At 46.6% G+C, this 17,827-nt stretch overlaps 1 protein-coding gene across 2 annotated transcripts in view; it reads right to left on the bottom strand.

Annotated features, from left to right (window-relative positions):
- The window catches only part of ACER3 (alkaline ceramidase 3), an 87,531-nt gene that overhangs the window by 2,516 nt on the left and 67,188 nt on the right, over window positions 1-17,827 (bottom strand). For both annotated transcript variants that reach the window (XM_054385022.1, XM_054385031.1), the window contains 3 exons: window positions 13,388-13,446; window positions 8,441-8,542; window positions 3,724-3,828 (listed from right to left, as the gene is read on the bottom strand). In XM_054385022.1, coding sequence (XP_054240997.1) covers window positions 3,724-3,828; window positions 8,441-8,542; window positions 13,388-13,446 — 266 coding nt within the window. The remainder of the gene's footprint in view (window positions 1-3,723; window positions 3,829-8,440; window positions 8,543-13,387; window positions 13,447-17,827) is intronic.

The raw sequence follows: 17,827 nt of genomic DNA, 5'->3' as shown, positions 1-17,827 counted from the left end.
TTTGAGGGTCCCTTCCAACCTGATGCAATCTGTGATTCTGTGACCTCACTCTTTTAAATGGGCAGAGGTGATGTCCCTGTGTGGTTGAGAAAACACTAAGGAAAGCACTGCCTGTAGTTCATTCAGGGTATGACAGACAAAGCAGGCATCTGCACATTCCCTAAGGGCTAGAGGATGCAAACCCAAATGATTTTCTCTGGGCAGCATGCTGGAAAAACCTTGCCTGTGTTCCCTGAGCTGTCTACCTCAGCTGACTTTCTGTAAGGAGTTTCCTTCAAAAGATTGTCTCAAGCTGTTTAGGGCAGCAGACAACCTGGCAGCCAAGCTGGAGCAGCTGTTTTCCACACACCATGCCATATTTTATATATCCAGATACAGGCACATGCAGATACACATCCATAGCTACATGCAGCTATGCACATATCCATGTACAGGACAAGAGGAAGCAGCCTCAAGGTGTGTCAGGGGAGGGTTAGGTTGGATATTAAGAAACCCCAAAGGGTTTTCAAGCCCTGGAACAGGCTGCCCTAGGAAGTGTTGGAGTCACCATCCCTGAAGAGATGTAAAATCCATGCAGATGTGGTGCTGAGGGACATGGTTTAGCACCTGGCAGTGCTGGGTTAACTATTGGACTTGGTGATTTGAAAGGTCTTTTCCAACCAAAACCATTCTATGATTTTCTGATAAAAAAGGTGTCAGAAAGGTCCTTCTTTTTCTTGCATTTGCCTTTTATTAGCTACTTTAACATCTGACAGAAAAAGGAGAACAGACTGCAGAGAGAGAGAATACATTACAGACTGAAAGAGTTGGGGCTGTTCAGTCTGGAGAAGAGAAGGCTCTGAGGTGACCTTCTTGTGGCTTTCCAGGATCTGAAGGGGGCTACAAGAAAGCTGGGCAGGGACTTTTAGCCTATCAGGTAGTGACAGGACTGGGGGGAATGGAATAAAGCTGGAAGTGGGGAGATTCAGGCTGGAGGTGAGGAAGAAGTTCTTCCCCATGAGAGTGGTGAGAGCCTGGAATGGGTTGTGCAGGGAGGTGGTTGAGGCTCCATCCCTGGAGGTGTTTGCAGCCAGGCTGGATGAGGTTGTGGCCAGCCTGATATAGTGTGAGGTGTCTGGGGGTTGGAACTGGATGATCCTTGAGGTCCCTTCCAACCCTGACTCATTCTATGATTCTATGATTGTTAGATATTGGAAAAACTGCTGTGTAAGCAATTTTTCTTAACTACATAGAATCATAGAAGGGTCTGGGCTGGAAGGGACCTCCAAAGGTCATCCAGTCTGACCTCCCTGCAGTCAGCAGGGACATCCCCAACTAGATCAGGCTGCTCAGGGCTTCATTAAGCTACACTTTAAATATCTCCAGGGATGGGGCCTCAACCACCTCCCTGGGCAACCTGTTCAGTGTTCCACCACCCTCATAGTGAAGAACTTCTTCCTGATATCCAATCCAAATCTGCTCTTCTCTAGTTTGAAGCCATTGCCTCTCATCCTATTACTGCAGGCCTTTGCAAACAGTCTCTCTCCAGCCTTCTTGTAGCCCCTTGAGGTACTGGAAAGCTGCTCTTAGGTCTCCCCAGAGCCTTCTCTTCTCCATGCTGAACACCCCCAGCTCCCTCAGCCTGTCCTCATAGCAGAGCTGCTCCAACCCTCTGATCATTTTCATGGCCCTCCTCTGGACCCACTCCATCAGCTCCATGTCATTCCTATATTGAGGGCTCCAGACCTGTACAGAGTACTCCAGGTGAGGTCTCCCCAGGGCAGAGCAAAGTGGCAGAATCTCCTCTCTGGATCTGCTGGCAATGCTGCTTTGGATGCAGCCCAGGATGTGATTTGCCTTCTGTGCTGCAAGCTCTTATCTGTTGAACAGATACATTTGGCCTGAAACTGTGTCAGGGGAGGTTAGATTGGCTATTAGAGAAAATTTCTTTATTGCCAGAGTGGTCAGGCATGTGAACAGGCTGGCAGGGAGGTGGTGGAGTCACCATCCCTGGAGGTGTTCAGGAAATGTGTGGACATGAGACTTTGGGGACATAGTTTAATGGCCATGGTGGTGTTAGGTTGCTGGTTGGACTCGATGATCTTGCAGACCTCTTCCAACCAAAACAATTCTGTGATTCCATGAACTAACAGACATTCCCTTACAGTTAAATGGTAAAGCATTAACTCATTAGATGATGAACTAACTACAGCAATCCACCAGCTTCCAGCTTCAATTCTGGGTTTTGTTCCTGGTTCCACTAGATGGTGGTGCAGAGCAGAGAGACACAAATCAGCTGGCTGCAGGCTCCCTAACTTAGGCTGTGGTTTAAGTCTTCTAAAGAGAACATCCTGCACTTCTGGGAACAGCTCTGCTCCAACCACTTTAGCCATCACCCTTCTGCTTTACAGCAGAAGTGTGAGGTGTCCCTGCCCATGGCAGGGGGGTTGGAACTAGATGATCCTTGTGGTCCCTGCCAACCTTGACTGATTCTATGATTCTATGATGCCTGCTGGTTTTCAGCAGTGACAGAGCCTATCAAAAAGATCAATTATGCTTCTAAAATGAAACATGTTGAAATATTTCAGGATTAGCTGCTCAAGAACAGCAAGGTGTTAATGGCTTACATTTGGAATTAACACACTCTCAAATGGTTTAACTGCTAGAGGCTGCCCATTTCTCAACTGCATGCTCCTGAAGAACCAAGACTACATGAAGATCAATGACTACATGGCTGGATGGCTGAGCCCAGAGAGTGGTGGTGAATGGAATGGAATCCAGCTGGTGACTCAGGGCTCAGTATTGGGGTCAGTCCTCTTCAATATCTCTATCAATGATCTTGTCAAAGGGATGGAGAGCACCCTCAGAAAGTCTGCAGACGAGATCAAGTTGGGTGGAAGTGTTGATCTGCTTGAGGGCTGGGTGGAAGTGTTGCTCTCTTTGAAGATAGGATCTAGAGAGGTTCAACGAGGCCAAGTGCCAAGTCCTGCACTTGGGTGACAACCACCCCATGCAATGCTACAGGCCAAAGGACCTGGGAGTGCTGATCAACACCTGTCTGAACATGAGCCAGCAGTGTGCCCAGGTGGCCAAGCAGGCCAACAGCACCTTGGCTTGGATCAACAACAGTGTGGCCAGCAGGACCAGGGAAGTGATTGTCCCCCTGTATAGGTTCAGTTTTGGGCCCCTCACTACCAGGACACTGCAATGTGTCCAGAGAAGGGCAACAAATCTGGTGAAGGATCTAGAGCACAAGTCCTGTGAGGAGCTGCTGAAGAAACTTAGTGTTGCTTAACCTGGAGAAAAGGAGGCTGAGGGGAGACCACCTCATTCTGCAACAACCTGAAAGGAGGCTGGAATAAGGTGGGTGTTGGTCTCTTCTCCCAACCAACAAGCAACAGGATGAGAGGAAACACCCTTAAGTTGTACCAGGGGTGTTTATGTTGGACATAAGGAAAAACTTCCTTCACTGAAAGAGCAGTCAGGCACTGGAACAGGTTGCCCAGGGAGGTAGTGGAGTTATTGTCCCTGGAGGTGTTCAAGAAAAGTGTGGACATGGCAGTTCAGGGCATGGTTTAATGGTCATGGTGGTGTTGGGTTGATGGTTGGACTCGATGAGCTTAGAGGTCTCTTCCAACCCAAACAAATCTGTGATTTTGTGTGAACTAACACCCAGTTTAGAAACCATTTCAAAACAAATCTGTGATTCTGTGACTAACAGCCAGTTTAGAAACCATTTCCTACCTAAGCAGGATGTGGAGGTAAGAGCCCAGGCCTGTGAGAATATGCCACCATGCATGAAACTGTGTCACAGCTCCCACAACAGGAGGCATCTTCTCTCGTAGTGCTCTGTAAGAAACAAACACCATACAATTATTCTTTTCCAATACAGTCAGTGATCACTCAATTTCAGGGAATATATTTACAGTCCCAGAGGAGTTCTACCACTCTCCTCCTCCAACTCCTGTGAACATAGGATGAAATGCTGATCTTAAAGGATGAGAGAAGAAATAGGATCCATCAGACATCACCACTTGACACCTGGCAATCACACCACCAGCCTGGCTCTTCTCAGAGATACCCAATGACAGGACAAAGGGCAGTGGGTGCAAGCTGGAGCACAGAAGGTTCCATGTGAACATAAGGAAAAACTTCTTTGCTGTGAGGGTGCCAGAGCCTTGGAACAGGCTGCTCAGAGAGGTTGTGCAGTCTCCTTCTCTGGAGGCATTCAAAACCTGCCTGGACATGCTCCTGTGTGACCTGCTCTAGGTGATCCTACTCTGGCAGGGGGGTTGGACTGGATGATCATTTGAGGTCCCTTCCAAGCCCTAATGTTGTGTGATTCTGTGCTTTGTGGAAGCTGAGCTGGCTTTTCTCTGTGCACAAGGCAAAAATGGCTGTTTAGTGAGGAAGCAATGAAAGCAGAGAGTTTCTGCTTTGCCCTAGTGAGGCTACATTTGGAGTAATGTGTCCCCTCCTGGGTTCTTCCAGACAGGGAACCACTGGGGAGTGTCGAGTGGAGGCTAGGAAGATGCTGGAGCATCTCTGTGAGGAGGAAAGGCTGAGACCTGGGGCTGGTTAGCCTGGAGAAGAGAAGACAGAGAGGGGATTTTCTCAATGCTTAGCAATATCTAAATGGCAGGTGTTGAAGATGGGGCCAGACTCTTTTCAGTGGTGCCCAATGATAGGACAAGGAGCAATGGGCACAAACTGGAACACAGAAAGTTCCACCTAAACATAAGGAAAAACTTCTTTGCCTGTGAGGGTGCCAAAGGCCTGGATCAGGCTGCCCAGGGATGTTGTGGAGTCTCCTTCTCTGGAGAGATTCCAAACCTGGGTGTGTGACCCTGTGCAACCCACTCTGGGTGACCCTGCTTTAGCAGGGGGGGTTGGACTAGCTGAACTCCAGAGGGCCCTTCCACCCTCCACCATTCTGTGATTCTGTGCAATACTCCCCTAACATGCTTGCATTTTGCATAGTTGTGGAGTGCAAGCTACTTGGGAAGAGGCCAAGGGACAGAGACAGAGAAAGAAAGGGAAGGCACCACACTGCCCTGATTTCTCCTGCTCACCAGGCTCCTGCAGGTAATGCCTGCTTTGGTGAGTAAAAGTTTTCACCTGCCTGTCTTCTCTTTTTGACTTTCATTTCACATTCAGTGAAAATTCTGATTGCAGGTGCTATGGGAGAAAAATCTTCAGCTTCTGTGCTACTTTATTTACTGCTTGATGTTGCAGTGTTCAGGCCCCTGACTAAATGCTAATCCCTCAGCTACTGCTTGGTTGCCAGAGCTGCTGAGGCATAAATATGAACACACAGCTTTGATTCAGTCTGCCTGGGAATGACAGGGAACGTGGAGCACACAGCCTGTCACCCAAGCACAACCTCTGAGTCTTTGGATGGCAGGAATTCTCAGAGCTCAAGTTCAAAAAGTGCATGGATCCAGCCAGGAAAGCTGAGTGCTATAGATATTTTGGGTTTGTTTTTGTTAAGTAAGCTTCAGACTTAATGAAATCTGAAAACCAAAACCCCAAAAGCTGAAGCAAGATACAGCTTTGAACGTGAAAACCCCAAAGAGCAGGTAGGTGGATGATTCACAAGGTAGATCTTTAGAGAACAAAAGCTTACAAGGAACTGGAATATATTTTTCCCAAAGGTTTGGGTTAAAACGTCACCTGGGGAAATTCAAGGCTTTGCAGACATCTGATCAAAGTTAGCAAACAAGGGTTTATTTTTTTTTTTAACAGCATCATAACCAAACAAGTATTACAGGAAGTAACTGGTTGTTGGGTTTGTTTTTTTTTTTTTTCCCTTTACAAAATGAGGATGGAAAAATGTGCTTCAGCAGCTGGTGTAAGCTCTGAGTCTAGGATCAAGTTCAAAAGCCCCATGGCCCTCCAGCAGCTCAGCAGGCTTGGTGAACTGTGGGGGGTTATGATCTCACCAGTGAGGTGATGCAGCTGCAAAAAATCAACCCCTGAAGCCAGCATTTGCAAAGTGACTCTATAACCACCCACCTGTGTTGGCACAAAACTTTTCTATCCCATCTGTACCAAGCAATTCTAGGAGTGAGGCACCATATTTTATACTCAATACACCTAGCCAGAGCTATGAGGATGATGAAGGGACATAAACATCTCTCCTGTGAAGAAAGACTGAGAGAGCTGGGGCTGTTTAGTCTGGAGGAGAGAAAGGTGAGAGGAGATCTTATGAATGTCTATGAATATCTGAGGGCTGGGTGTCAGGAGGAAGGGGCCAGGCTCTTTTCAGTGGCATCCAGTAATTGGACAAGGAATAATGGATACAAGCTAGAACACAGGAAGTTTCACCTCAACATGAGAAACTTCTTTACAGTGAAGGTGATGGAGCACTGGAACAGGCTGCCCAGAGAGGTTGTGAAGTCTCCTTCTCTGGAGACTTTCAAAGCCAACCTGGACGTGTTCCTGTGTGGCCTACCCTAGGTGGTCCTGCTTTGGCAGGGGGGTTGTACCCTATGATGTCTGGAGGTCCCTTCCAACTCCTAATATTCTGTGATTCTGTGATATTTCTTGAGAAAATTTTCAAGCAAACTCTGTTGGAGTTAATGTTCAGTTGGCCTAACCCAGAGCAGGAACTCCTGAGCCAAAAGAGGCAGATGGAAGCAACCAGACTTATCTACAGCGCTCTGTGGTCTGGCCCTGACAAAGCAACCTACTGGGACACCACAGATTCAGCAGCTTAACAGTGTATTGCTCAAGAATGGATTTTCTGGATGCTGGCATCAACCTTCCCATCTTCCCCAGCTTGTGGTGGAACACAACCAAGCCAAAAAAAATGCAGCTGTCCAGTTCCAGAGGCACACACATTAAGAAAACAACCTGTTGGACTGGTGGTCTTTCATCACAGACAGGGTATGCAGCCAGAACCACAGAATGGTTTGGGTTGGAAAGGGACCATTCAAGATCATCTAATCCAACCCCACTGCAGTCAGCAGGGACATCTGCAACTAGAGCAGGTTGCTTAGAGCCCCAAACAACCTGACCTGGAGTGTTTTCAGGGACTGGGCATCTACTGCCTCTCTGGGCAACCTGGGCCAGTGTCTCACCACTTTAAGTGTAAAAAATGTCTTCCTTATATCTGGTCTAAATCTCCCCTCTTTTAGCTTAAATCCATTACTTCTTGTCCTCTCACAACAGACCCTGCTAAAAAGATTGTCCTCATCTTCCTTAGAGGCCCCTTTTAGGTACTGAAAAGCCACAGAAAGGTCTCTCCACACCTTCTCAGGCTGAACACCCCAGCTCTCTCAGCTTGTCCTCACAGAAGAGAGGTTCCAGACCTTGCACCATGGTTGTGGCCTCCTCTGTCCCTCTTCAACAGGTCCGTATCTCTCCTGTGCTGAGGACTCCAGAGCTGGACCCAGCAGTGCAAGTGGAGTCTGAGCAGAGCAGAGTAGAGGGGTAGAATTTCCTCCCTCAAATAGCTGGCCACAATGTCTTTGATGCAGCCCAGGATACAACAGTCCTTCTGGGCTGCCAGATGGTAGGTTCCTACAAGCTTTATCTAGAAGCCTTTTTTTTTACCCCCCTTGGCAATACATTAAAGAGAGAAAAAGTCCTTCTTGGCCTCCTCTACAAGTGATAAGCCAGAAAACTTGAGGCTAATGATGACAGCCAAGCATGGTGTATTGGCTCACAGAGTTACTGTTCAAGCAGCTCTTGTTTACTGCTGACAGGTATATTGCAACAGATATTTCTTTAACCTGCAGAACTATTGCTGTTGATATTTTCCTTGGAAATGGCAAAAGCAGAAACCAAATGAAGAAAAAAAAAAAGGCAGGATAAAAAGCTCTTTCAGATGAAATCAAGTGTGAATAGCAAGCTTTAGCAAGCCACAGAGGCTCAAAAATTACTTCAGTGACATTACTTTCTCTCAATTTAAACTGAAGTTAAAGAGACATATCATCTGTTTTTCCAAATAAATCTATTCAAGGATGAAAAAAAAGACATTAAAGAAATAGTTGAGTGGGGAAATTAGTCATAAGTAAACTGGATAACACCCTCATGAATGTTTTGTAGGCAGCATACCATAGAAAGCATGAGGTGGACTAGAATACACAGCAGAGGAAAAACAAAGCTTTATGCTAAAAGGTTTTTAAGAGCTCTGTGGACAAAGTGAAAGAGCTCATCTCAAAGAGAAAGAGCTCACTTCAAAGTGAAAGCTCACCTTAAAGTGAAAGAGCTCATCTCAAAGTGAAAGAACTCACCTCAAAGTGAAGGAACTCACCTCAAAGTGAAGGAACTCACCTCAAAGTGAAAGAACAAAGTGAAAGAACTCACCTCAAAGTGAAAGAACTCACCTCAAAGTGAAAGAACTCACCTCAAAGTGAAAGAGCTCATCTCAAAGAGCTCATCTCAAAATGAAAGAACTCACCTCAAAAGTGAAAGAACAAAATGAAAGAACTCACCTCAAAGTGAAAGAACTCACCTCAATTTATCACAGAAAATGTTGTCCACATTCCAGAGAAAAAATCCCATTAAAAATACAGTTAAAGATGTATAGCCTAGACCTCTAAGCCATGGGTATACCCTAGAGAGAAGAAAAGAAGATAGCTTAGTTCAAGATGCTTTAAAGGCAGCTTGTAACATCCATCAATACCATTACATACAAATATTTTTTGTTGTTGTTTGGGTTTTTTTGTTGCTGTTGTTTTGTTTTCTAAAAGGAAAAATCTCAGCTTCAAATCTCATCTATTTAAATGCTCTACTATACCTCCTCCCCTCTCTCTCCTGAATTCACATTCTCCAAGACTGGTCTCATAAATGGTCAGCTTTTACATTTCTGTTCTCCTAAATGTTGCTCTCTCCTAAGGCAGCAAGTGGGGCAGCAGAACATGGCTAAAAGGTTCAAATCCTTCACTGCCATTTGTCAGTGACATAGACAGTGGCATCCAGTGCACCCTCAGCAAGGTTGCTGGTGACACCAAGCTATGTGGTGTGCTGGACTTGCTTGAGGGCATCCAGGGATGGCATCCAGAAGGATCTTGACAGGCTTGAGAGGTGGGCCAGTACCAACTGTATGAGGTTCAACAAGTCATAGTGCAAGGTCCTGCATCTGGTCAGACCAAACCCAGGCAGAAATAGAAGCTGGGTGCAGAGTGGGTTGAGAGTAGCTCTGAAGAAAGAGACTTGGGGGTGTTGGTTGAGGAGAAGCTCAACATGAGCCAGCAGTGCCCTCATGCAGCACAGAAGGCAGCTGTGTGCTGAGCTGCAGCAAGAGGAGTGTGGCTAGCAGGGCAAGAGAGAAGATTCTGCCCCTTTGCTCTGCTCTGCTCTTTCTTATGGTCCTTCTTTAACTACAGAAAGGCCATAATCAGGTCTCCATGGAGTCTTCTCCAGGCTAAACAACCACCTATGTGCAAAGAAAACAGGGAGAGCTTCTTCCACACAGCAAGCCAACCAGCTACAAGTTTTACATGTCCACAGTGAGTGTCCTGCCAATATAAACTAGCAAAATTGTTCTTTGTTTGGTCTAACACATGCATGGACAGACTGGAGAGCTGGGCAAAGAGGAACCTAATGAGGTTCAACAAGGAAAAGTGCAGAGTCCTGCAGCTGGGAAAGAAGAGTAAACTGCACCAGTATAGACTGGGAGGTGATCTGCCAGAGAGTAGCCCTGTGGAGAAGGACCTGGGAGTCCTGGTGGATAACAACTTATCCATGGGGGTCAGCAATGTGCCCTTGTGGCCAAGAAGGCCAATGGGATCCTGAGATGTATTAATAAAAGTGTGTCCAGCAGATTGAGAGAGGTTCTCCTGCCCCTCTGCTCTGCCCTAATGCGACCTCACCTGGAATACTGCATCCAGTTCTGGGCTCCCCAGTTCAGGAGGGACAGGGATCCACTTGAGAGAGTCCAACAGAGGGCTGTGAGAATGACTAAGGGACTGGAGCACTGCCTGGTGAGGAGAGGCTGAGAGCCCTGGGGCTGGTTAGTCTGGAGAGGAGAAGACTGAGATGGGATCTACTAAATGTTTATAAATATCTGAGGGATGGGGGTCGAGAGGGAGGGGACAGGCTCTGCTCACTTGTGCCCTGTGATAGGACAAGGGGCAATGGATATAAACTCCAGCACAGGAGGTTCCACCTCAACATGAGGAGGAACTTCTTCACTGTGAGGTTCACAGAGCACTGGAACAGGCTGCCCAGAGAGGTTGTGGAGTCTCCTTCTCTGGAGACTTTCAAGGCCCAGCTGGATGTGTTCCTGTGTGACCTGTGCTGGATTCTATGGTCCTGCTCTGGCAGGGGGGTTAGACTTGATGATCTTTGGAGGTCCCTTCCAACTCCTAACATCCTGTGATTGAGAACCAGGAGGCACATGGCAGAGGCTACACTGTGATATTCCTGACTCAGTGCTCTAGAGACATCAGCAAGCCCAGGACATGAAGAGCACTAATTGGCATGTTATACATGCTGGTAATTAAGGAATTATAGCTAGGATTGTTCAGGGAATAAATGGTGGTGTTTTCTGAAAGAATGAGAGGCTGGCATCACTTATTAATGGGGAACATGCTTTGTGAAGAGAGAACATTTGCCAAGTTGTAATCTTGGGAAGGAAGCAGATGCAAGAAACAGAGGAGAAGTGTGTGGGAAACAGGCAGGAGCAGCAATAAATGATGAGGAGAGGTGGAAGCAGCAGCCTGGAAGGTTGCTCTTTGAGATTTTTACTCTCAACTCAGAGTGACTTCAACTTCTGCACTAAGAAATGTAAGTGATAGGAAGTTAATAGGTGTGTTAAGGCAGGAAGAAAGAAAATCAGCAGAAGTGGGGGTTGAACCAGGCACGGACAAGTGCTGGCACTGTCAGTGGAAAGACAGGAAAATGTTTGAGCAATGCAAAGGAAGTAAATCATAGAATGGTTTGGCTTGGAGGGGACCTTTCAAGTTCATCTAGTCCAACCTCCTGCAGTCAGCAGGGATATCTTCAACTGGATCAGGTTCACAGAATGGTTTGGCTTGGAAGGAACCTTTCAAGGTTATCTAGTCTATCCTCCCTGCAATGAAAAGGGACATCTTTATCTAGATCCAAAAGTGGCTTCTAGAGAAAAGAAAAGGTACCTTCAGCTTGGCACAGCCTCCCCAGCAAAACTAATTTGAAATTAGGAGTAGTTCAATCAAAATTTACAAGTAGTTAAACTTACTTGTCTCCTTATCCTAGCTTCCTAACAAGTTTGCATAATATAACCAACAGGGGCAGCAAGTCTTTGTAGGGCCAGGTTGCAATGAAGTAAGGTAGTTAATGAAGAAAATACATTTCAGATCCCTAGAACTGAACCAAAAGAGTAGGTGGAACTCTAGAGACAGACTTTGCTGGAGACACACAATGATACCCCAGGAGGGATGATACCAGTGGTATCAACAGTAACAGAAGATCAGGTAGACTTGGGGATGTCTGACTGGAAAGCTGCAACTTGGAGAGGGACCTGGGGGTGTTGGTTGACAGTTGCCTGAACATGAGTCATGGCCCAGCTGGCCAAGAAAGCCAATGGCATCCTGGCTTGGATTAGAAACACTGTGGCCAGCAGGAACAGGGAGGTGATCATCCTTTTGTGCTCAGCACTGGTGAGACCACACCTTGAGTACTGTGTTCAGTTGTGGGCCACTCACTGTCAGGAACGACACTGAGGTGCTGCAGCAAGTCTGGAGAAGGGTAATGAGGCTGGAGAAGGGCCTGGAACACCTGGGCTATGAGGAGCATCTGAGGGAGCTGGGGGTGTTCACTCTAGAGAAGAGGATTGCTCTCTATAACTACCTGAAGGGAGGTTGGAGCAAGGAGAGAGCAGCCTCTTCTCCTTGGTGTCAAGCAACAGCACTAGAGGAAATGGTTTCAAACTGTGCCAGAGGAGGTTTAGGCTGAATATTAGGAAATATTTCTTCACTGAAAGGGTTCTCAAACATTGGAACAGGCTGCCCAGGGCAGTGGTTGAGTCACCACCCCTGGAGGTGTTTAAGCAGTGTGTGGACCTAGGACTTAGGGACATGGTTTAGTGTTGACCCTTCAGTGCTAGGTCAAGGGCTGGACTGGATACCTTAAGAGATCTCTTTCAATGAGATATATTCTGTGACTCTGTGAAAATGCTTCAGAAGTTATGAGAATACAGAAGTGTGTGGAACTTGCAGGACTAGAAAGAGAAAAGGCCCCCCAAGGGTTTGTCCAGGAAGGCAGAAGGAAAATTTAATCTAAGTACCTGAAACTGTGCTCAATCCTGGTAGAAGAAAAAAAGAACTAAATGATCTGAACTTGATTCAACTTAGTTTCCTTTGGAGGTGAATTAAGGTAACATCACTTAAGTTTTTTAGGTTAGCATTAAAGTTTCCATGTTCATGGGTTTGTAAAGTGTCTTTAAACTGATGGTTCTTTCAAAAGCTGCAAGCAAGACACTATTGGTTTGAAGTTCTTCTTGCTTAATAAAAGTCTCTGAACATTTACTTGTACACTGTGGGAGAAGTCAAACCAAATTAACTGGAATTGCAATTGGAAGGTAATCATAGAATCATTGAATGGTCTGGGTTGGAAGGGACCTCCAAAGGTCACCTAGTCCAAGCCCCTCTGCAGTCAGCAGGGGCATCCTCAACTAGATCAGGTTGCCCAGAGCCCTGTTGAGCCTCACCGTGAATATCTGCAGGGATGGAACCACAACCACCTCCTGGGCAATCTGTTCTGGTGTTCCACTACCCTCATGGTAAAGAACTTGTTCCTAACATCCAATCTAAATCTGCTCACCTATAGTTTGAAGCCATTGTCCCCTGTCCAATCACTACAGGCCTTTGTAAACAGTTCCTCTGCAGCCTTCTTGTAGCCCTCTTCAGGCACTGGAAAGTCATTATTATTCTGTCTCCCTGGAGCTGCTGCTTCTTCTTCACCCCCAGCTCCCTCAGCCTGTCCTCATAGCAGAGGTGTTTCAGCTCCCTGATCATTTTCATGGCCCTTCTCTGGACCTGCTCCATCAGATCCATGTCCTTCCTGTGTAGAGGGCTCCAGAGGTAGACACAGCACTACAGGGGAGGTCTCAGCAGAGCGGAGTCAAATGGCAGAATCACCTCTCTTCATCTGCTGGCCACACTTCTTTTAATGAAGCTCAGGATGCTGTTTGCCTTCTGGGCTGCAAGTACCCACTGCTTCCTTATGCCCAGGTTCTCACCCACCAGCACCTCCAAGTCCTTTTCTGCATGGCTGCTCTGAATTTCATCATCCCCAAGCCTTTACTGATACCTAGTATTGACCTAGGTGCAGGGTCTGACAAGACCAGCACACAAACTAGCACCATGCACCTAAGTAAAGAAGCTTTGCCATTGCCAGTTCCTTCACACTAAGCTCACCAAAGGAAGATACAAACACCAAGTTGTATCTTACAGTGCTGAATTCCACAGCTACTTACCATAATACTATATAAACAGATCGTAGAACTATAATGGAAACTAGTGTCCCATACATGATCTGCAAATAAAAACAGAGATAAAAGTCAGCAGTGAGATACAACAGATTTTATAACATTACAGGAGTTAAAAAAAGAAAAAAAAAAGTGAAGCCTCTGTTGATTTTTACTCCCTAAGTCTCAGACAAGTAGTATCCCCTCTAACTTCCTCTCCAGGAAGTCTTCTGTTGGAAGTTTCAAATAAAAGTATGATTATAAACCATGTCCTTTAGGAAATTACCACAGAATAGTGTGGGGTGGTGTGTGTGTGTAAGGGGCCTCTGGAGATCATCTAGTCCAGCCCCTCTGCCAGAACAGGGTCACCTAGAGAACATTGCCCAGCATCATGTCCAGGTGGGATTTGAAATTCTCCAGAGAAGGAGATTCTACAACCTTTCTGGGCAGCCTGGTCCAGGGCTCTGGCACTCTCACAGAAAAGAAGGTTTTCCTTACGTTCAGGTGAAACTTTCAGTGTTCCAGTTCATGCCCATTGCCCCTTGTCCTAGCACTAGACACCACTGAAAAGAGCCTGGCCCCATCCTCTTGACCCTCACCCTTTAGTTATTGATAAGTACTGAGAAGATCTTCCCTCATTCTTCTCTCTCTTCTCCAGGCTAAACAGCCACAGGTCTCACAGCCTTTCCTCCATACAGAGATGCTCCAGTGCCCTCAGCATCTTCATGGCTTCTTCTGGACTCTCTCCAGTAGTTTCTTGTCTCTCTTGAACTGGAGAGCCCAGCACTGGGCACCGTACTCCTAATGTGACCTCACTGGGGCAGAGTGGAGGGAGAGGAAAACCTCCCTCAGCCTGCTGACCACACTCTGCCTAATGCACCCCAGAATACCACTGGCATTCTTGGCCACAAGAGCACACTGCTGGCTCACAATGAACTTGTTTTCCAGCAGGACTCTCAGGTCCTTTCTCTGCAGAGCTGCTTTTTGACTTCACAGAAGTTCAGTTGTGTAAAATGTCTGCTTTCCTCTTCTGAGGTAGGAACCAAACGCTAGATGGCACTCAGAAACCAGCCAGAAATCAGAATGTAGCTGATTCCTATCTCTGTTTCTGTGCATTTCAGCCTAGCACTGCATAAGCATCACCTAAACCCATATCTCAAAGCTCTCCTTCTTTCACTGATGTTTAATCAATTTTTTTTTCCTGAAAGCAAACACCTGAACAGACTCAACATCAGGATGGAAGAAACTTTCCAGGAAGCATTTTAAACCCAACTATTACAGACTGCTGGGATCCAATCTAATTATACAGCAGGAAGGCTGCACACTCGGAAAAGATCCAGGAGCAAAAATCTGGCTTGCTGCAGGCTTGATGAATTTGAATGTAATCACCTGATTTACAGAAAAAGTCAAAGCAATCATTTTCTGCCTCGTGATCTTTAAACCACTCTCCTTTTTTTTTTTTTCATTCACCACCTTACACAACACCATCTCCAAGGCACAAAAGACTAAAGAAGAAAAGGAATGTGGCCAGTCATGCCTGGAAAGTGATGCAGAAGCCACTGCAGCAGGGAAGGTGTTCAGACACTGGTGACATTAAAATACTCTCCATGCTTTTTGTTCTTAACACTGGTCTCCTGCTGCCAAAAAGCAGTTTCTTCTAAGCAGTTGTGCCTTAGAATCACAGAACTGTCAGGGTTGGAGGGGACCTCAAGGATCATTCGGTTCCAATCCCCTGCCATGGGCAGGGACACCTCACACTAGATCAGGTTGCTCAGAGCCACATCCAGCCTGGCCTTAAAACCTTCCAGGGATTGGGCTTCTACCATCTCCTTGGGCAACCTCTTCCAGTGTCCACCTGGTGGACCTCATGGTGAAGAACTTCTTCCTAACATCCAAACTGAATCTCCCCACTTCTAATGTTGCTCCGTTCCCCCTAGTCCTATCACTACCTGACACCCCAAAAAGCCTTGCTCTTCACCTCTGTCCAGTGGCCCACAAGCCCCCTCCTTGCCCACTGACTTTCCTCTCTCATTTTGCTTTTAGTTAACTCCTAGCTAATGCTGTTTTGTTTTACGTGGAACAGAAAATTGAGAACCTTTATTGCCTGGTTTTAAAAGCCACTAAACATCACAGAGCTGTGTTTACAAACCAGTGTCCTTACCATGTCCTACTGACCTCCTCACACCTTTCCTTCTTTTGGGAGACAAGGACTACCTCTTACTCTGCTGTAACCAGAGCATTCACTTATTACTGTCATAGAATGGTAAAGGTTGGAAGGGACGACTGGAGATCAGAGTCCAACCTCCCTGCCAAAGCAGGATCACCTAGGGCAGGCAACACAGAAACACAGCCAGGTGGGTTGTGAATGTCTCCAGAGAAGGAAACTCCACATCCTCTCTGGGCAGCCTGGTCCAGTGCTCCATAACCCTCCCAGTAAAGAATTTTTTCCCCCCTGTTGAGGTTGATTCTGTGTCTCTTGCCCCTCATCCTGTCACTGGCCACCACTTCAAAGAGACAGGAACCCTCTTCTTCACACCCACCCTCAGATATCTGTAAATGTTAATAAGATTTCCTCTCAGACTGCTCTTCTGCAGGCTAAACAGCCCCAGGTCTCTCAACCTCTCCTCATGAAGAGATGCTCCACTCCCCTCATGATCTTTGTGGCCCTCCACTGGACTCTTGCCACTAGTTCCCTCTCTCTTGAACTGGGAGCCCAGAAATGGACCCAGCACTCCAGATGTGGTGTCACCAGGGCAGAGCACAAGGGCAGAAGAACCTCCCCTTGACCTGCTGGACATATTGTTCCTACTGCACCCCAGGATGCAGTAGAAATGGACACAACACTGCAGATGTGGTGTCACCAGGGCAGAGCAAAAGGGGAGAAGAACCTCCCTTGACCTACTGCACCCCAGGATGCCACTACAGCACACTGCTGTCCCCTGGATACCTTACTGCCCACCAGGACTCCAAGGTCCTTCTTTGTGGAGCTGCTTTCCAGCAGGTCAGTCCCTAATGTGTACTGGTACAAGGTGTTATTCCTCCCAGAGGATGCATGTGTTTAGTCATCTGACACCAAACAGGCTGCTGCAGTAACACAAAGTCCTAACATGAAGGCAAATTTCCAAGCTCCTTTTAGCTTCAGGGATGAGGTTAGCAGCACACTGTGTTATCAGTGCATATACACAGAACAAGGCAGACAACAGAGCCTTTATGTGGGACAACAGGTAAAAAGCAAGCTTCAATATTGACTATGCAAAGTCACTCAGCACAGCAGCTCTTTATTTGCATTCAGAGTGAGATCAAGTATCTCCAGTAACTAAAGTGCTACTACTGTGTTCTGCTCTGTAGAGCTAAACAAAGCAAAACTATTTGAAAGGCTAATTGGTTCTGGTCTGTACTTTAGACAAAGCTGTTAGATAATTCTAGTGCCCTTGCTAGGGTACAGTTCTTTACCATGAGGGTAGTGGAACACTGCAACAGGTTGCACAGGGAGGCAAGTTGAGGCCCCATCCCTGGAGATATTCAAGGTAAGGCTTGAGAAGGCTCTGGGCAACCTGATGTCCCTGCTTACTGCAGAGGGGGTTGGACTGGATGATCTTATCTAATTCAGTCCAACAGAGGGCTACAAGGATGATTAAGGGTCTGGAGCACTGCCTGATGAGGAAAGGCTGAAGAGACCTGGGGCTTTTTAGTCTGGAGAGCAGAAGACTGAGAGGGGATCTAATAAATGTTTATTAGTATCTGAGGGCTGGGTGTCAGAAAGGAAGGGACAGCCTCTGCTCACTCTGATAGGACAAGGGGGAGTGGATATAAACTATAGCACAGGAGGTTCCACCTCAACATGAGGAAGAACTTCTTTACTGTAAGGGTTGCAGAACACTGGAACAGGCTGCCCAGAGAGGTTGTGGAGTTTCCTTCTCTGGAGACTTTCAAGACCTGTCTGGATGCATTCCTGTGTGACCTGAACTAGATTCTATGCTCCTGCTCTGGGAGAGGGGTTGGACTTGAAGATCTCCAGAGGTCCCTTCCAACCCCTAACATCCTGTGACCTTTGGTGGTCCCTTCCAACCCAAACCGTTCTATGATTCTATGATATAAATTGGGAAAGAAAATCAAACCAAACCCCCTAGCCACAGTTGGAGTATCAGAGTACTTGTATCAGTCCTAAGCTAAAGGTAAAAAGGGGACTGCTCAGGTGTGCTAGGTGATGCATGCTGGTAGAGTTCTTCATCATTGACATTTTGCCTAAGAAGACCTCACCATGTAACAAACACAGATTAAATCTCAAAGTTAAATGCCATCTTACATCATCAGCCTCATTTAAAGCAGCCAGTTTCATTTTCCTAATCAAATCCACTGATTTATTCTAACAGGAGGATGGCAGAGGGAAAAAAAACCACAGAGGTGCTCCTCTGGGACCCAAATCATAGTTTGATGCCATTTCCTTGC

This window comes from Indicator indicator, chromosome 1 (assembly GCF_027791375.1).
Source record: "Indicator indicator isolate 239-I01 chromosome 1, UM_Iind_1.1, whole genome shotgun sequence".
NCBI classification, from domain to species: domain Eukaryota; kingdom Metazoa; phylum Chordata; class Aves; order Piciformes; family Indicatoridae; genus Indicator; species Indicator indicator.
The sequence above is the reverse complement of the archived record's forward strand: the minus strand, read 5'-3'. Positions and strand labels throughout refer to the sequence as shown.